Source organism: Scylla paramamosain, chromosome 27 (genome assembly GCF_035594125.1).
Source record: "Scylla paramamosain isolate STU-SP2022 chromosome 27, ASM3559412v1, whole genome shotgun sequence".
NCBI lineage: Eukaryota > Metazoa > Arthropoda > Malacostraca > Decapoda > Portunidae > Scylla > Scylla paramamosain.
In genome coordinates, this window is record NC_087177.1 from 4189435 (window position 1) to 4207500 (window position 18066).

At 42.9% G+C, this 18066-nt stretch overlaps 1 protein-coding gene across 3 annotated transcripts; it reads left to right on the plus strand.

Moving 5' to 3' along the window:
- Window positions 1–1021: 1021 nt before the first annotated feature.
- LOC135114452 (bestrophin-2-like) lies at window positions 1022–10410 on the plus strand. 3 transcript variants are annotated; one of them, XM_064030351.1, is made up of 7 exons: window positions 1022–1213; window positions 1475–1585; window positions 4023–4194; window positions 5886–6015; window positions 6270–6508; window positions 6817–7050; window positions 10005–10410. In XM_064030351.1, the coding sequence occupies exons 1-7, from the start codon at window positions 1146–1148 to the stop codon at window positions 10149–10151; spliced, it is 1101 nt and encodes a 366-aa protein (XP_063886421.1). In that variant the 5' UTR covers window positions 1022–1145; the 3' UTR covers window positions 10152–10410. The 3 variants fall into 3 exon arrangements, with proteins under 3 accessions (XP_063886421.1, XP_063886422.1, XP_063886423.1); XM_064030352.1 differs by having other exon boundaries at window positions 6871–7050; XM_064030353.1 differs by lacking the exon at window positions 1475–1585.
- Window positions 10411–18066: the final 7656 nt, after the last annotated feature.

The window sequence follows — 18066 nt, forward strand, 5'->3', positions numbered from 1 at the left end:
CAATTTGTTTCACCATTCTAGTAAAACTCTAACATTCGTACTATGTAATCATGGTTTGTACATTTTCCAGGCATCACACATCATCTCAGTAGAATATTTTGTTGAAAACAAACACAGCCGTTTTGTTAGCCGAAGCAAGGAGCGGTCTCAAAAGATATCTTTCCCTTTGTCAATATGCCAAACACCGAATGCATTATTTTATGGTTTCAAAAAACATACTCGTATGAGGAGCTAACCTAAGTTTCCATGTAATTATTTTCTCCCAACAAATTTTTCAGAGAGAAGTGGCAAGTTACCAGTTTATGCAATGTGACGCTCACGTCAGCGGGAACTCTAATAGCGAGTGTTGCTGACCATATATATATATATATATATATATATATATATATATATATATATATATATATATATATATATATATATATATATATATATATATATATATATATATATATTTTACACGGCCATGACAACCTTATACGTAATACCTCATCTCGCATATTATCACATTACGTTAGAGTGTGTGTAGTCCGTTGTTTGAGAGACTGAATACGTACCCTGAAATGCTGTCTGGCATTATAAATTTTTAACTGGATTTGTGCACTTACTGACAACTTCCGTAGGGAAAATGAATGTGCTACATTACTGAAGCATTTTCTTATTAATTAATTCACTTCTGGTGAACACACACACACACACACACACACACACACACACACACACACAGATTAAGTCCTTTACAATGTCAATGTTCGACCAGTGGTGTTATGAAGCCTCGACGGATCTCGATCCCGAGAGACAACTCTACCCAGTCTGTGTGCGTATTGACAGGGGCCTTCTGGGGACACATGTGTCTGCTGTCGTTTCCAAGACTGTACTTACACATCCCTTACACATAATCAGGGACCTCAAGACGTCACTTAGCTGGTAGAAATTTAATTATTAGTAGCTGCTTTAGCGGGCGGGGATGGGAGAGGGGGAGGAGTAGGGAGGGAGGGTACCGGCACAGCAGAAATGACAGTCTGTATTCTGACGTCGTAGTGTGGTCTCGTTGCTAGCAGTTTACGGCGTTGTGAGGGATTCTCCAGGGTAGCAGCCTGAGGGCGTGGCGTGTGCATTACGAGCAATACGGGGCACGAGGAGCCATGGTGGTTGAATACATTAAGGGGATCGGCTCTGCTCGCTTCTGTATTTTTGGGCGTCTTTTGTTCAGGTGTGTGAGGGAGAGTGAGGAAGGACTGTTCGTGGGAGGAAGGAGATGAGATGGCGCAGGGACTCGCGTGTTTTGGAAAGCTTTTTATTATTTATTTATGTATTTTTTTTTTTCCATGTTACCATAGGGGGAATATGGAGGCTCCTATTCGTCTCACTGCTCGCTGGGTTACGGTTAAAACTTTAAACCCCAGCTCGGCGCGGCCTCCGTCTTCTTTTCTCGGCATGTTAACTGATTCCCTCTCCCGTGCTGGCGGTGCAGGTGGCGGGGCAGTGTGTACAAGTTGCTGTGGCGAGATCTGCTGGTGTATGCCGTGCTGTACACCTTGCTTTCTTGCTTCTATCGCTTCTACCTTAAGGATTCCCAGAAAAGGTGCGTCACTCAGGAGCGTAAATAGCAGTTTTGTTTTTCTATTCGTATTTTCCACTGATTGTGCTCTGTGAATGCACACAGCTTATTATCATGCTTGTATGCAAATTTTTAGATATTTATACCTATCTGTTGATTTTTTTTTCTAATTATGAAGCGTGGGAGAGGTTGCGATAGCAAATGAACATCTTTGTTGACCCCAGATCAGTAAGTCGACCTGAAAGTAACTATTGCGTATGCCGTTGAAATCCCATAAAGCTCGTCTGCTGACACGTGCTCATAAATGGAGAGATGCTGTACAGTGTGCGGACACAAGCAGCGGCAGGGAATGGTGGTGTGTAGTGCGAGAAAATCAACTTTTCATGGTCTGGCTTCACATCACCTCTGGGTGGAATGACTTAACAAAGTGGGTGCAAACAGCCGTTTTAGATATCGAAAACTATTTTCTTGTCTTGAACTGAACTCCTGAAAACAGAAACCAGTGATGAAAAAGTAATAGGTGTACCCGGTGTTGCTGTACTGCAACTCTACTCGGACGTGGTGAGCTCAATAACTGAAGCTGGTCGTTTATGAAACTTTCGCCGAATGGCGATTGCATCATAGAGTTCCTGCAAGGGAGTCATCCCCCCCCAAAAAAAAAAAAAGCCTGTTCTTCCACGGGCAATGACCAAAGAAGCTTCCTCAAATAGAAAGTGCACATAATTTCAATCCTCAGAATAATTGCAGAATTACATACCTATGCTAAAAGGCCAAGATAAATAGATAAGTACGTAAATTTATCTATCTATATAGATAGATGATTCTCCAATGAAACACAACACAATGAAAGATGAGGAAGTATTTGCTTTCGATAGGAAAAATTTACCTGAGTTGTCCTCTTTAAAGTGTACAAAAAAGCTTGTTACAGACTCATCTGCCGTTTCATGAGCCGCAATTGAAAGTTACTTTATTAACTGTCGCGGGTTTTTAGGAAGTACAGGTTTGGGAATTTTTTTTGTATTATCTCATGGAAAGAGTTGTGTGTCTCGCCCTTTGTCTCGTGTGAGAAATGCAGCAATACGTACAAGACATAACCTTAGAAAAATGGAACCAGTTTGCTCCCTGACATATAATTTCATATTATTTATGTTCTCGAAAAGAAACCAGCCCGACACGTAATGTGGTAGTTGAGGTTTAGTGGATAGCTGTTATGCACATCTATGTATTTTTTCATACAGCTCAGTATTAGTTGTATTCCTTTACAGCTTGTGATGATTTTTTTCAGATTATGTTAGATGAAAATGGTAAAACAAATGTGTGATTAATTCAGAAATTAAAACACTATACCACACCTGAACTACGCATCAAACACACAGGTACTTATTGATCTCCGGCCATGCGACAAAAATACATTGCTTAATTAGTTGTTTCACGAATTCAAAGGGATGTTGTATTAAAAGTAAAGCATTGTAACCTGACGCCCGCCCACTGTTGTCATTGCCAAGAGAAACGATGAACTAACTGTTGTGAACACGTGTTACTGTCCTGGCGCTTTCCTTTCTAGATGGTTCACGTGGCAAGAGAGAGGGAGGCGAGTGTTGCTGAGCTTTTCACTTAAATTGGCGAATAAATGATAATTACTATTTTTCACCTGAGAAAAATATAAAAATGCCTAAAAGCCTAACAAATATAATTTGAAATTATCATGGTTAAACCCGCAACTCAGGCTGATGCTTTAGATATACTCAGTAATGCTGCAGTGGTACGACTTGTATAGAAGATTTGGCACACTGATAAGAAAAATTCTGTGGCACACATTACTCATTAGAACTCCTTACTAAACGTCCTACAGAGTTGTGTTGGTAGTAAACTTTTCGAGTCAGACATTAGAGTCCAGCTCCAGATTATAGTATGATCATTATTATGGTACTATTATGGTATTATTAACAATGATAAATGCATGCGCCTCATCTGCCCCTGCAGTGCTGGAGCGTTGAAGTACGAGTGATATTCATGTATATTGAAGCTGCAGCGGAGAATGAAGTCTTTACCTCATTTTCTGCCAGAATGTTCTTCCCTGGTCGAATCCTGCATTTATATTTTGCCAGTGATTGCAAGGTGTTCGTGGGGTTACATACTGTACAGTTTATTGATCTACAGTAATTTTAGTAACTTATATCACCATTTGTTGATTACCATAATGATTACACATGCTTGGGCTACCAAAAACTGTAGTTCACTACCACCATCCTCTACAAACACTCTCGCACGCACGCACGCACGCGCGCATACACGCAACGGCTGATGGTTGCGGGTCCGCTCGTGATCAGGCATTGGTGAATTACACACACACACACACACACACACACCATGAAATGTGTCTACTGTATTACAATATTAATATTTCCTGAAGAACGTACAGTGAGTCACCTGAGCAGGTCCCTTTCGTGTCTGTCGGCAGGTTGTTTGAGGAGGTGGTGCAGCAGAGCAGCAAGTACCGTGACTTGGTGCCGGTGAGCTTCCTGCTGGGAGTGTACGTGAGCGCCGTGTTGGTTCGCTATTGGGCCGCCTTCCTCTCCCTGCCTGACAACACCGGCGCCGCCATGCTGCTCGCCACATACATCCCGAGAGACGTGAGACAGCCTAGATGTGTTTTGGTACACACACACACACACACACACACACACACACTACATTCATGGTGTGCAACAATAGTACATAGATAGTCAGTGCTCTAAATACAGGAAAATCCCTCTTATCAACGGGACCGCCGACATGCCGGATACTTGAATATTGCCGGATACTTGAATAGAAGTGAAATTATGTCCACAATCACCACCCTACACTCACGCATCTTACCATAACAAAGATCAGGTGATCTTAATCAGCAGCTGATCTGATCAGCTGCTTAAGTGTAAGCACAACACGCTTCCTCTTTTCTACAACTTTAGGCATGATGAAGGCGTCAGGCGATAAACAGTGAACACGCGGGACTGAGTCACTGAGTAAACACAGTGCAGTGGGCTGCGGATGGCGCAAAGCAGTGCGCTCTGGTGGCGAAGGGACAAAGTATGCCTCGCGCGGGAATTTTAATCGATTTTATGAGTACACATTGATTTTTTATTGATTTTAAGGCTCGGGGAAAAATGTGCCGGATACTTGAAGCTGCCGGATACTCGAATGCCGGATAAGAGGGATTTTACTGTATCTGCTTTCTTTTTGTCCAATGAATATTGGGGCTCAGTGGAATATTGTGATGACACAATGAAGGCAGAAAGGTGCATCGAGGGTCTTGATCATTCTGGGATTACTGTCCAAAAGTGGAAGCAAGGTTACCTGTTGATTGAAGTGGCTTCGCTATAATTCAGGCGATGCACTTCTGGCATGTTTTCTGAATCTTATTCGGAGTATTCCGTTGAAATGAATATCGAGGCAAAAGCTGTTATCGGTGTGCTAACTTATAAGCACAAAAGGGTCATCTCGTTTGAGTATCACCAGAGCAAGCTAGATATTAACTGTACTATCTTTCCACTATCTGTCCCCTCGGACCGCCGCGTCGGTGGTTTTCTGAGTAGCTCGTCTTTTTTATTAATGTCATTAGGCGCCTCGGTCACTTTTCACCTGACACACATTGGAGTTTAAAATTTCAGTCTTGCGGAGCTTGTAACTTAACAGTACTCTGAATGGCTTCTTGGCTGTCCTTTACTTATCCTGTAGGGAAATGGTTCTATCACACTTCTGTTGTTTAATGAAGTATAGTTTTATGCATGCTACAACCTCCTTGTAGATCTCCTGTTATAAACAGAAAAAAGATCTGTCTGAAAATAAGTACACGATAATGATATATGTATTTTTTGTTTAATAATTATTTTAGTTTATTGAGATCATGAATGTAAACACGTCGTATTTTATTGAGATAAATGTAACGCATGATTTCAAAAGTAACGTTCACTTTTTAACTGCTTATTCCCAAAATAGTTCGGAGATAGCGCTTGGTGTTCAAGTCATTTATCTACGCAGATTAAGTATTTCTTGTATAGAACTCGGGGATTCAGGAAAGATCTCGGACATGGATATCCAGCTAATAATGTTTTCTATATAATCCTTCTGTATATAATCTTCTATATATAATCCAACATCGATCGCCACGCCAGTAATCCGTCTATTTTTTCCCTCATACTTCTGGGCTCCATTCATCACCTTCCTCGCATCGTATTCCCTTCACCATCCATCCCTTTCACTCGCCATCCCTTGCACAACCCGTTTCTCCCTTCATCTTCATTACCGCATCAGCCTTCTTATCCCGTCACGTCTCCTCCTCCAGGACAACAGAGCCTTTGAGATCCGGAGTCGCGTCGTGCGGTACATCAACCTCACCTACGCGCTAATCTTCTCACAGATGTCCGCCGCCGTGCAGTCCACCTACCCCGACCTGCAGGCTCTCGTCAACAGGCGTAAGTGTTGTGTGTGTGTGTCTGTGTGTGTGTATATGTGTTTACTTGTTCTATTCTTGGGTATGCCTTCGCGTGTATGTGTGTATGTGTCTGTCTGTATGCTGCAAAAATATTTCCCACTGTTACTTTGTACTGCGTGTAATAACTTAGTTGTTTTTATGAGTCTTACTCGTTTCAATTCCTACAACCTTATGGCGTCGCTGTGTCCACACTCCTGCCTCGTGTACCCCATAATTCCTCCTCTTATGCGACAGACTTTCTGACTGCGCGGGAAAAGGACATTTTGGAGGAAGCCGAGGAGCGCAGCGGTGTGAGCACCCAGTGGCTCCCTCTCGCCTGGTGCTGCCAACTGGTGCAAAGCGCGCGGGACGAAGGGTTCATTGACACGGAAGCAGCTAAGGAAGCCCTGCTGAAAAAACTGCTCGAGATACGCCGGCAGTGTGGTGCCCTGCTAGACTGGCATCAATACAATGTGCCACTCGTGTACACTCAGGTAAGCCTCACGCCGCCAGCAGCGTGCACCTCCCTCCCGCATCACTGTGGCTAGCGTTGACAAACTGGTCCACAGTTGTCCACGTACAAGTAATAGTTCTCTTGTTCCCTCTGAAGAGTTTTTCTCAGCAGATTTCATTCTGGAAATTTTCGCATAAGGTTATTTGTTTGAAACCTTGACTTCCTCTTTCCCGCTCCCTTTATTTGTACTTTTTTTTTCTCTCTCTCTGTTTCCTCTTTTTCCGGCCCTACTTTCGTTCTTCACTTATCACCTAACGCCTGTTGGGATGCACTGTACACCTCCCACAGGTGGTGACAATTGCAGTGTACACCTACTTCCTGTTCTCCTTGTTGAGCGAGCAGTATCTGGACGTGGCACTCCAGTACCCGCGCTACGAGGCGGACCTGGTGGTGCCCGCATTCGCTCTGCTGGAGCTAGTGATGTACCTGGGACTCCACAAGGTGGCAGAGACGCTCATCAATCCCTTCGGTGACGACGACAACTCCTTTGATTTCCTTAGGTTCCTTGAGGAGGCTCGCTGCGTGAGTGAATCTTCATGTCATTGTACTTAGAAGGGAACACACACACACACACACACACACACACATTTTATATATATATATATATATATATATATATATATATATATATATATATATATATATATATATATATATATATATATATATATATATATATATATATATATATATATATATATATATATATATATATATATATATATGGGAGCATGTTTAGAGAAACAAGGGGAGCTCTTCCACCAAGATATAATGAACTTTGAACAAAGATATCAGGGTTCCTTCAATAAAAACATGATGGGAGACAACATTTTGGGGCTCATACGTGAAAGTGATTTGTTGTATTCACGCAAATCAAGAAAAAATGTTCATTTTCAATCCTAAAAAAAAAAAAAATAGTTTCAGAAGTTTTAAAATAAATGTTTGTGTCATTTGAATTTGTTTTTTGTTTTCTGTCCAAAAAATGGTGGAAATGGTGAAATTTAGCTATTTTCGGGCAAAAAATCATTCTAAAAGCCACAAAAGCAAAGTTTGACAGGAATAATGGACATTTTCTATTGTTTTGCAATGAAAAGAGTTGGAAAACAATACTTGCTTGTCATAGATAAAAATCTTGTTACATGGTATTATTGTTATTATTATTATTATTATTTTTATTATTATTATTATTATTATTATTATTATTATTATTATTATTATTATTATTATTATTATTATTATTATTATAGTTACTACCATTGCTATTGTCAGTACTGTAGTGTGCACGATGATACATGGTAAACTTCTGTAGGGAAGATGCATGATTGCTGTGGTTTATTGAGTCGCCGTCAGTGCAACAATGCATTACTGTATATATGCCGAACATCAATGGACACAATATTTTAATAACTGCAATGACTGAAAATTATAAAGCATTTAATACTACTGAAGCAGCAAGGGTCAGCAAAACAGAACAGGAAACGTTTGTTAGATATAACACCATTTAATCTATCTGTATTTTGTGATTTTCTTGTTACATATTTTCATTTTCCTGCAGCAGCAATTTCTCGTAAAGACGATGGCACATCAAGGTTCAATACATTCACCATTAAGAGGTCTGGACGATTTTAAAACAGTCATGAACCTACCGCTTTATTTTCCAAGTTTCCTAAAATGACATAAATTTACATAATAAGCTGGCGGAGTAAAATACTTAAATGTTAAGAAGCAGGAGTAAAAGTAAATATGAAAAAAAAAAATGCTTGAACATTTTTCCATTATTCATTCTTTCAATATAAAATTCATCGTACTTTTTTCCTATCGTTTGATCTGCTATATGCATTATGACAAACGAATAAAACGTTACTTTGAATTGGTTTAACAGGCAAAGTCTCTTTCATGCCCGTTGTTGTGAACCTGAAGCAGTTTAGCAGGGCTCCGTTTCCGGTAGAAGCTGATAATATTATTTCTTAATAAAATATCACCGTTAAACCTGATGTTAATTTCATTCATGCACATTTAATAAAATACGGACCTAAAATTTCCAAGTCCGTATTTACTGAGGCCTTCTGCGTGGTTTCCTGATTGATTTGCTTGATGATTTGGTTGTCCATGATACTCATGCGTTTGATAATTAACTTCTTTACCTTTACATTTTAAAATTTTACTTTAATAGTTTCTAATCATGTGGTCGATTATCGTGCCTCAGAATTCACGCCACCTAGCGACATTCTTTGCTGGGATCTTTTAATATTCGTGTATAGATTTATGGTTGCAGCGCCATCAATATCTTCTAGTCGATACATTATGCTTCCCACGCAGTGCTTCTCTAATATTAGCATAACTGCGGGCGTTGAGTATATAATGCGATCACACAATACAACAGTGAAAATATTGCAACGCTTTTGCATATCATACCGTCGATAAGAAACTTAGGGTTGATCCCACCGCTAAGCACACTTCTGCCACTAGAGATGAAAGGAAACCAAAGGCTGAGTAAGCGCCGCTCCTGTTTCACGACCCGCCAACAAAGGCAAAACGAGTGATTCAAACTTCCACTGGCGCTGACAAGCGTAAGTGATGTAGCACAAGTAATAAACACTTGCGTATCAAATAGCGTGTTGGAAGCTGTAGTGTTGTTATCAATATATGGCGCCCTAAAGCGTTAATAAGGTATGATACGTATGTAAATAATAATATAAACAATATACTCGTAAGAAGTAAAATAAGATGAAAATGTAAAGACGTAAGGACTGAAAGACATGTACGTACCATAATAGCAGTTACAGCTGCCGAGTATGGAAAGAAACCTGAAATTTTATTGCATTTGCAGGTGACGAAACATTTTATGGGGAGGGAATGTGAATACACTTCGAAGTCGTGGAAATTTAGTGATGATGAGTTACGTACTGAGAGAGAGAGAGAGAGAGAGAGAGAGAGAGAGAGAGAGAGAGAGAGAGAGAGAGAGAGAGAGAGAGAGAGAGAGAGAGAGATTTTATCATAGGCATTTAGAATTCTTGGAGCTGATTAACGCACAACACTGCTTTCCAGGAAGTGTGTGTGTGTGTGTGTGTGTGTGTGTGTGTGTGTGTGTGTGTGTGTGTGTGTGTGTGTGTACCTAATCTACAATTAAAATAGCATACTCATTTACTTATGGAACTTGCTCACATTTTAACAGTTTCTCCTGTGATCATGTAATATAATTTACGGTTATCTAAATCATTGTTTACGAAATACGCTTATGCGCATCTATTTTTCTCCCTCTCGTCCCTTTCCTTTCCCTTTTTGCCTCCGTCTTCCCTCACCGCTGCCCTTGCGTCGACCTTTACCCTTGTCTTCCCACCCCGTACCCTCGCCTCTCATGCACTCCTCTCTTCCCCCCTCCCGCTCCCCTCCCCTCTTGCCTCCCGCTTGCTGGCTGCCTTTTCCCTCCTGCCTCGTTCTTTCTTGCTTTCCCGCCTGCACCCCAACCACACCAGTCAGCCTTCGTTATCTGCCACACACGCTATGGCAAGATCAGCCCTGAAGTCCCTTGGCGGCCTCGAGAGAGCACCCCTATCGCCTTCGTGGATCTGACGCCTTCCCTCGGGAACGCGAAGACCCTAGCGACTCCTTCCAGCACCTAAGTAGTGTGTGTGTGTGTGTGTGTGTGTGTGTTTTGCTCATACAAGCATTTGTTTACCGCTCGTCATGAATGATGTGTGCAAATATTGGAACCTTCTTTATTACTTCTTCTTGTTGCCTGGTGCTATTGTAATACAGATAGGAATGACCTCGCTCACTCACGTGACCACCCTTGTGCAGTTGCTGTCGTGTCACGTCTCAGTGGTCTGTTGTAAGAGGATACAGGATCGAAGTGTTCTTGGAAATAAAGGGATGATATTGCAGTGGTTTTGATCCCCTGCTGTTTACAACAGTATTTTCTTTTCACCAATAGTTATTGCTTTGTTTTTTGTTTATGATGCTTCGGTTTTGTCGACGTGTTTGCTGCGTTGTCTTGGAGGCTGCGGGTCACTGAGCGTATTGCGATGGACACTGCGTTATTTTCAGACTCTAAATCGGTGATCTGTGGGCGACCTGAATAAAATGTCTAATAATTAGCAGAACTGCGCGGAATGCTTGGACAAACAAATGTCTAGATCATAAAGGAAACTAACATGATTATGGTATGACACGTTGGGTTTTGTTAACGAACAGGATGTTTATATTTCTTGCATTAATCTCAAAGCCTGAAGTGAAAATTCAAAACAAAGCGGCTTCACTTTCCGTCGGTATGATAATGCAAATCATAACACAGAGAACGCTGACTTACTAGAAATAAAGACGATCTATAGCGGAAACAAGACGTGTTCAGAATATTTCCACACTTTTCATTCACACCATTAAATAAGTTCGTGACAGGAAAAAGAAAAATTAATTGTGAGTACAACCGTTCCGTGCTTCAGGAGGCTGGGCAGCAAGAAGGGCGCTACTTGGGTCACTGTCACCTTAATCCCTGGAGAAAGGTTTTGTATATAATATGAAGCAAGAGTAGAATTATCCCTCTAGCTTTTGCGATAAAATAGCTCCGAGAGTATATGAGCATCAACTTCCATAGTAAGAGTAAGGGAGAGCCAGTGCACGAGGTGGGTGATGCATCGTTGATGTGGTGATCTGCAGGTGATGGCTGGAAGGGTAATGTTTGTGGGATGGTTCCAGGAAATGGCGTTCTGTTTATACTCATCTCGCCCGCTTTTCACATCAAGGAGGAGGTTTCATTGTGTGGCCTCATGCGTAGAGTAGCACAGCCGCTTACCTAAGATAGTCTTGGCAGATTCTGCTTTAAACCATAAAATCTTCGTCAACAGACTTATGTGCACAAGTAGGAATAGGCAGCAGCAAAACTGAGATGCAGACCCGAGTTTGGTAAGTTTTGGCACACCCTGGTTTGCCTTCCCGCTTAGCTCTTCATGTTTCATCTTGGGTATCCTCTCCCTACAGCTCGTGACGGCCCGCTCCTCGTCTCGTCGTCCATCCCACTTCACATTCCGGCCTGGTTTCACTGTTTGGCTGCCGTCATAATATTGCATTTCTCCCGTGTCATAGTTTCTTCCTAGCGATTACAACTCATCATACTGTAACTCGTGCAGACGATGAATGATGACTGCTGTAAGTCTTGTGTGGTGTGTTTGTTTAACGGTGAGCCAGGCTTTTCTCCCAGGTGGCCAGCCATGCGGGTCAAGCTGCAGGCTGTATCTCGCCCGGGACGCGGCTTGAATAGGCCATAACTTAAGGGTGCCACATCTTTTACTGGCGCCATAATACGGGATCATACAGGTCATAGATTACCCAAACCATAGCTTGTGCGCAACGCCGCTCTAAAAAGTCGGTAAATGTAGGTCATTCATAGTTTATGCGGACCACAGCTGTTATGAGCCGCACGGTTGGAGCTGTAACGTTAAAGCCGCGGATCGTTGGCCAGCAAATGAGATGCCGTCACTGTCACAGAACACCGACAATACATTGCTGCCTCCTCCCTTAAACCCGATAGGTACACAAACACAAACACACACACACACACACACACACACACACACTATAGGACGTATATACGAGCACGTTGGCTAAAAGACACAGCGAACATACAGGTAAAACAAACACACATACACACACACATACACACACTCCGGCGGGGTTAGATTGCACGCTGGCGGGCTGTGGCTGTGTCCCTCTCCACCGCCACCACGCCGCTGCTGAGGGAGAGGCCAGTAAGTCATGGTATATTTGATAGGAAATTGGATATAAACCTGCTTTCCTTCGGGGCCATAAAGAGGAGTGATGGTAATGTGTGTTAGCTGGATGAGTTAGGAAGGAGAAGGGAGGAGGGAAGAGTTAGGACCACGCCCCCTTCTCCTCTACCTCCTCTTTTTCTTCCTTCTTCTTTTCTTCCTCTTTCTTGTTCTTCTTGTTCTTGTTCTTGTTCCTCTTTCTCCTCTTTTTTTTCTTGTTCTTCTTGTTCTTGTTCCTCCTCCTCCTCCTCCTCCTCCTCCTCCTTTGTTGTCTTTTTTTAAATCTCTTGTTGTTTTGTGGCGTTTCAGCGTTCTCATTTTAATCTGACGTATTGTTTTAGTTTTATATCCTCGATTATTCGAGCTGATGTTTTCTTTTACTTTTCATTTCTTGATCTCTCGGATTTTCTTTATTTGTTGCATCTTTATCTGATTATTTTCTGATTGTCTGGTTTCTTTTTGTGTGATTTCTATTCTGTCGGTTTCCAGAATGCTGCGTGTTCTCTGTTTAAGTGTGTATCACTTTTGCTTATATTTCCTCCTTTCACCAGATATCTTCTCAGTCTGTTATCATTCTATTTTCAGGTTTGAATTTTCCCTTTGTTTTTCTCTTTTCATATTCCGGTTTTTAGTTTCCCCTCTCGTATTATTCTCTCTCCTTTTTTTCCCCTTCTTTTTTTCCCCTTTTTTCCCCCTCTTTCCACTTCTCTCGCTCTTAATTTTCCTTCTCCCCGTTACTCGTCCTCGTTCGTGTGAGGAAACGCGGTGCTCCTGGCAACTCCCTAATCGCCCCGGGAAACTTGCACCACCAAAACTTTGAAGTCTTCTTTTACAGTATTTTTCTTCTTTTTACATGATAGGTATATATATATTTTTTTTCCCACGATAAGGTTTTTCCTCCACCAACTGGAAAACAGTAAGAACATAAACAGTGTGTGTGTGTGTGTGTGTGTGTGTGTGTGTGTGTGTGTGTGTGTGTGTGTGTGTGTGTGTGTGTGTGTGTGTGTGTGTGTACATACATGCACGCACACAAATTACATACCATGGCCATATGTGTGTGTGTGGATCGTTCTCTCACTTGCATATTTTCAGTTTTTACTCTTTTTATTAGTTTTTATTCGTTAAGCTCGTATGTCAAATAGTCTTTTTTTCGCTTCGCTTCTCAGACACGTAGTTGTGCAGGTTTGATTACTTTTGTTTCCACGAGTTCATTTTTTCTACATTTATCTTTGTTTTTTTTATCAAACATTTCCGGTTCTTGTACATTTTAATTCCTACAGTTTTTTTTTTTTTTTTTTATGTACTATTTCTATTTTCTTTTCTGATTCTGAAATAATTTCGTTCGACTTCAATCACAATATTTCTCGCAAACATTTCCACCACTGACGCTGCCTGGAGCGTTCCCTGCCCGGTGCTGGTGGTTACGAATTATTCAGTCGCTAAAAATAATAAATTCTGCCATGAACAAGCGGATTAGGACTCTGCAGCACTTTGGGGAGGCGCGTCCAAGAATTATGAAGCTTACCAATCACAGAAAAATTGTCTTCATTGCATGTAGCCTGGCAGTCATCATTGGCACTAAGATCCTGTGTCTTATTGCATACGAATAAATACACAAGTATCTCGATATCCGTACAGTAAAGTTTAGTAGAAATGCCTTCCACGCAGAGCTCCAGGTGAGGATTCCAAAATTAAAATCTGTTCCTGCGCCGGCCGATAGAGAGGATGCATCACTCACTCTTCATGCCTCACGAGCAGAAATAAGAGAAACTTGCTTTACACAACTTTAAGAAACTCCGCTTCTGGAATTAAACTTTAATGATTCATACGTATTTGAGGCTTTTAGGTAAACTGAAATTAGGAAAATATTTTGGTCATACTTTTAGTGAAGAAAGGAGAGAAAGAGAGAGAGAAAAAAAAGAAAGGCTTGATACGCGATATTAATAATGGCATGGTAATTAGGAAAGTAACAATTTTGAACCTGCAGCAACAAAGTCATGTGACTCCACCAGTGTGTTACTATAAGCCGCTACTTCCCCCACCGAAAAACTGCTGTGAGCCAGGACTGAATTCACAACATTTAGCCCTCCATCGAAACACACGGAGTAACTAAGCACCCAGAATATACTTTCATGCTAACCACAGTCTAATTCCTTCATCCCCATCACACTGCCAGCCGTGCCGTGGTATACAGGCACGGCACACAGGTAGTCACCATCAGCACCCCTCAGGCAAGATACCCCGCACTATAAAACCACCATTCGGCACGCGATGAATACAGGAGGAAAAATGGTTGTGCACTTTGTCATCCTATATTAGTGCGCTGCTGCTGGCGTATGTCCGTCCGCTCATCATTCATACAGGTAGTTAGTTGTTTCGTAACTTTGTCCCGCTGAAAATCGTAGCCGCTTGAACGTTTTACAAGGTAAGCGTGTCAGGGGAATTATGTACCAGGGGAACAAGAAGGTAAATGGAGGGGGAAGGGGGAAAAAATGCTTGAATAAGGATGTAGAAAAAAGAAACTTATAGGCATGTAAACAAACCTCTGGCATGTCCATCTCTCTCTCTCTCTCTCTCTCTCTCTCTCTCTCTCTCTCTCTCTCTCTCTCTCTCTCTCTCTCTCTCTCTCTCTCTCTCATACACACGAAGTTACAAAACCCAAATTTGCTTGATGGGAGAAGCTAAAAGCATTATTATAAAGAAGAATGGAACGAGAGAGAGAGAGAGAGAGAGAGAGAGAGAGAGAGAGAGAGAGAGAGAGAGAGAGAGAGAGAGAGAGAGAGAAAAGATATATGAACAAAAGTAAACAAAGACAAGGAAGGAGCTGGGGACAAGGCGATGAGCAAAATCCAAGAGCGGAGGTAGGGAGGGAGGGAAAAGAGGGTTGGCCAAGGGAGCAGCCCCCTGGAGGCCCGTCTGAGGGGAAACAGCCTCCCCCGTCTGGGTCGTTCTGTCCGATTATGGCCCACCTTTTGCGAGGCGGTGGGAGGATGACGAGAAGGAGGAGGAGGAGGAGGAGGAGGAAAAGGAGGAGGAAAAGGAAGAGGTGGAGGAGGATAGTGGTGAAAGTGAAGAAGGAGAAATGAAGAAAAGCAAAGAGAAAGACAAAGAGAAAGAGGATAGAGTGAGAGAAAGGGAGGGAGTTTAGTGTCTTCCCCAAAAGGTGAATCAGGAGAGAGGAGGGGGGGGTCTTAAAGAAAAGATTATATCCTCCCCCCGTAAAGCTGCGGCCCCTAAGGTGTTCTCAGACAGTGAGGACAGCCATTGAGGGGCTTAAGACCAGCTTCAGGGAGGGGAGGGGAGGAAAAAAAATGTTTGAGAGATGGAGAAGGGAGAGGAGAAAGAAGGAAGGGTGGAAATAGGACTAGCGAAGAGGTATGGAAAGTAAAGTTGGAGAGAAAGTGAGGAACGAAGAGAGAAAGGGAGGGGGAAGGAGTAAGGGGGAAGGTGAGCCTGAAGTGCAGCAGTCAGGCAGAGAGGCAGGCAGGCAGGCATCAGAGGAGGAAGAGGTGAGGCGCAGGAATTAAGGGGGAGGTAGGGAGGAAGGGAGGCAAGGCAGTCTTCTCGTGCTTGGTATGCGACCTAGGAAGCAACTTGTTAATTAAGGCAAGAGTTGGCAGACGGTAGGAAATAAATTTGGTGACTGCCTTGTGTCGGCGACTCCTGGAGAGGGTGCTGAAGGGAAGATGTGAGGAAGAGGTGGTGGGAGGAGGAAGAGGAAGCCTTGTGGGGGGAAGGGGTAGATGGTTACACGAAGAGGGAGATGAGACAATGCTGAGTACGCCCCCATCTGGGTGTCCCCAATCACCATTTCGGCGGTGGGGACGACAGACGGACGACATGGACGGACGTTGATCGGTGGGTGATGATGCTAAAGTATTTCATTAGTCAAGCAGAGATAAGGACAGGCACAGGTAGCCAATCAGAGACAACGGGGACGGAAGCTGCTAATCAGACTGGTAAGGGACGGCTGGCCACTGGGAAGACTATAAACCACCTTTGATGTTTTTTCCGGCATGAAATTGCGGAGGAATTCTTTGATTTGAACATCATTAAGGCAGTATAAGATCAGGGCACAGGTGTGGGATGTTTGTTATTCCAGCAGGATCCCCACACGGGCTCTGACGTCAGTGGTGGGTCCTCAACCTACGCGAGACCCTGACAGGTCTTTGCGATTGTTTTGTGACTCAATTTACTTCACTCCACCTCTTTCCGCCGAGCCTGACACCTCGCCCTGACACTCGATAACGCCGGGAAAAAATAAATAAATAAGAAAAACCTCGGCAGCCATCCTTGTGCTTTGTTGTTATGGCACCACACTACTGTTGCCTATAATGATGATGATCAGTGAACGTGTTATTGTCATGGTATTCCCTTCGCTTTGTATGGATTGCAATATTAATGTCAAAGTGACACAAAACATTTCACTCTTCCGGGCGTGCTTGGTTTGGTAGGCAAAGGTAATCGTGACGCGCGTGGAGGCTAGGCAGGGATGCAGGGTTCAGCCAGGCCAGCGCTCCGATGTAACAGTGTTGGTGGTTATAAACATGTCGCCAGCGCCTGGCCGAAATAAAGCACTTGCCAGTGTTGAAGCTGATCGCCGAGACCACCACCGGGTGCCGGCCATTACCTTGGCGGGGCGCGCGGCGGGGCTCGCGAGGAAGGGCTGTAAATCAGGACCGAGTGGCGTTGCAGTATATCGAACGTCGTGTTTTGCGGGATGATCGAGTAGTGGCGAGGCCATGACGGTGTCCTACTCGCGAGGACCAAAATTCACCACGTGCGTCACATGCAGTTTTTACCTGAAGCCTTTCCAGAATTTTGTACGATTTTCCATAATTTTACAATCTGTCTATCGCGTGTACTCGTAGTGTACTGGCAGTGGATGTCACGCTCACCAGACTAAAACTAGACGAGTATAATCCTGGCAAGTGGAACAGCGCCGCGGCTCTTGCCTGGGAATGGAAGAGATTCATCATCCTTACCGTATTAAGTGTAAGGAATAATTTGCTACGTAGAGTTTGTTGGTCGTTGTAATGTGGACGTGCGTGGTGCAGGCTGTCTGTCTTGCACGCTGAAGGATGAGATGTTTGTTCATGGAAGTGGAATGAAGTGCGCGAAACTCTCCAGTCTTGGGCATATCATCAGACATTTTAGCCCAGGAAATGGGTGAGGTATTGGATGGCAAGAGAATGCGAGTAGTTCCTCAGTTTGTGTGTCCATCCTTCCATCTGTTTGTCTTGCTGGCTGTTTATTTGTTTCTTTCTCCATCTGTCTTTCTGTCTGTTTGCTACTTCATGTTTGTTCGGTGACCTGTACGTACCTTGATTTATTTGTTTACAGACTCGTGTGTATCTGTCTCTTGATATCTGTATTCCTATTCATATGTATATACATTCTATTTTTCTCTATCTATTGATCTGCCTATCAATCATTCGTAATATCTGGCTCTCTGGCCACCCACCTTTACACCTAAATATTTATATATATATATGCATTGTTGTTGTCTCACACCTGCATTATGTCCCAGAGAGCGAAGACCAGCATTCAGAACTTTTGAACACAATTATGTAAGATGGCAAATAACTTTTCCACTTTTGGTTGTGCATTTCTGTTTTTCTATTTTTTCCCTGAGGCAGCACAGTGTGAGGGGCGAACTATAAATAACCCAGCACAGGTTACACCGCTGCCAGTGACGGTGTAGCGTCATGGCTTCTCTGGACACCGATTGGCTTTCAGGGAACGAGCAAACTTCTGGTGATGTGCGATTGCC

Bases quoted from the DNA above. Each gene is read 5' to 3' on its own strand.
- LOC135114452 (XM_064030351.1), top strand. From the start codon at position 1,146: ATGGTGGTTGAATACATTAAGGGGATCGGCTCTGCTCGCTTCTGTATT. The intron at 1,214-1,474 runs GTGTGTGAGGGA...CTGGCGGTGCAG, and splicing joins TTTGGGCGTCTTTTGTTCAG to GTGGCGGGGCAGTGTGTACA. The intron at 7,051-10,004 runs GTGAGTGAATCT...CAACCACACCAG, and splicing joins TCCTTGAGGAGGCTCGCTGC to TCAGCCTTCGTTATCTGCCA.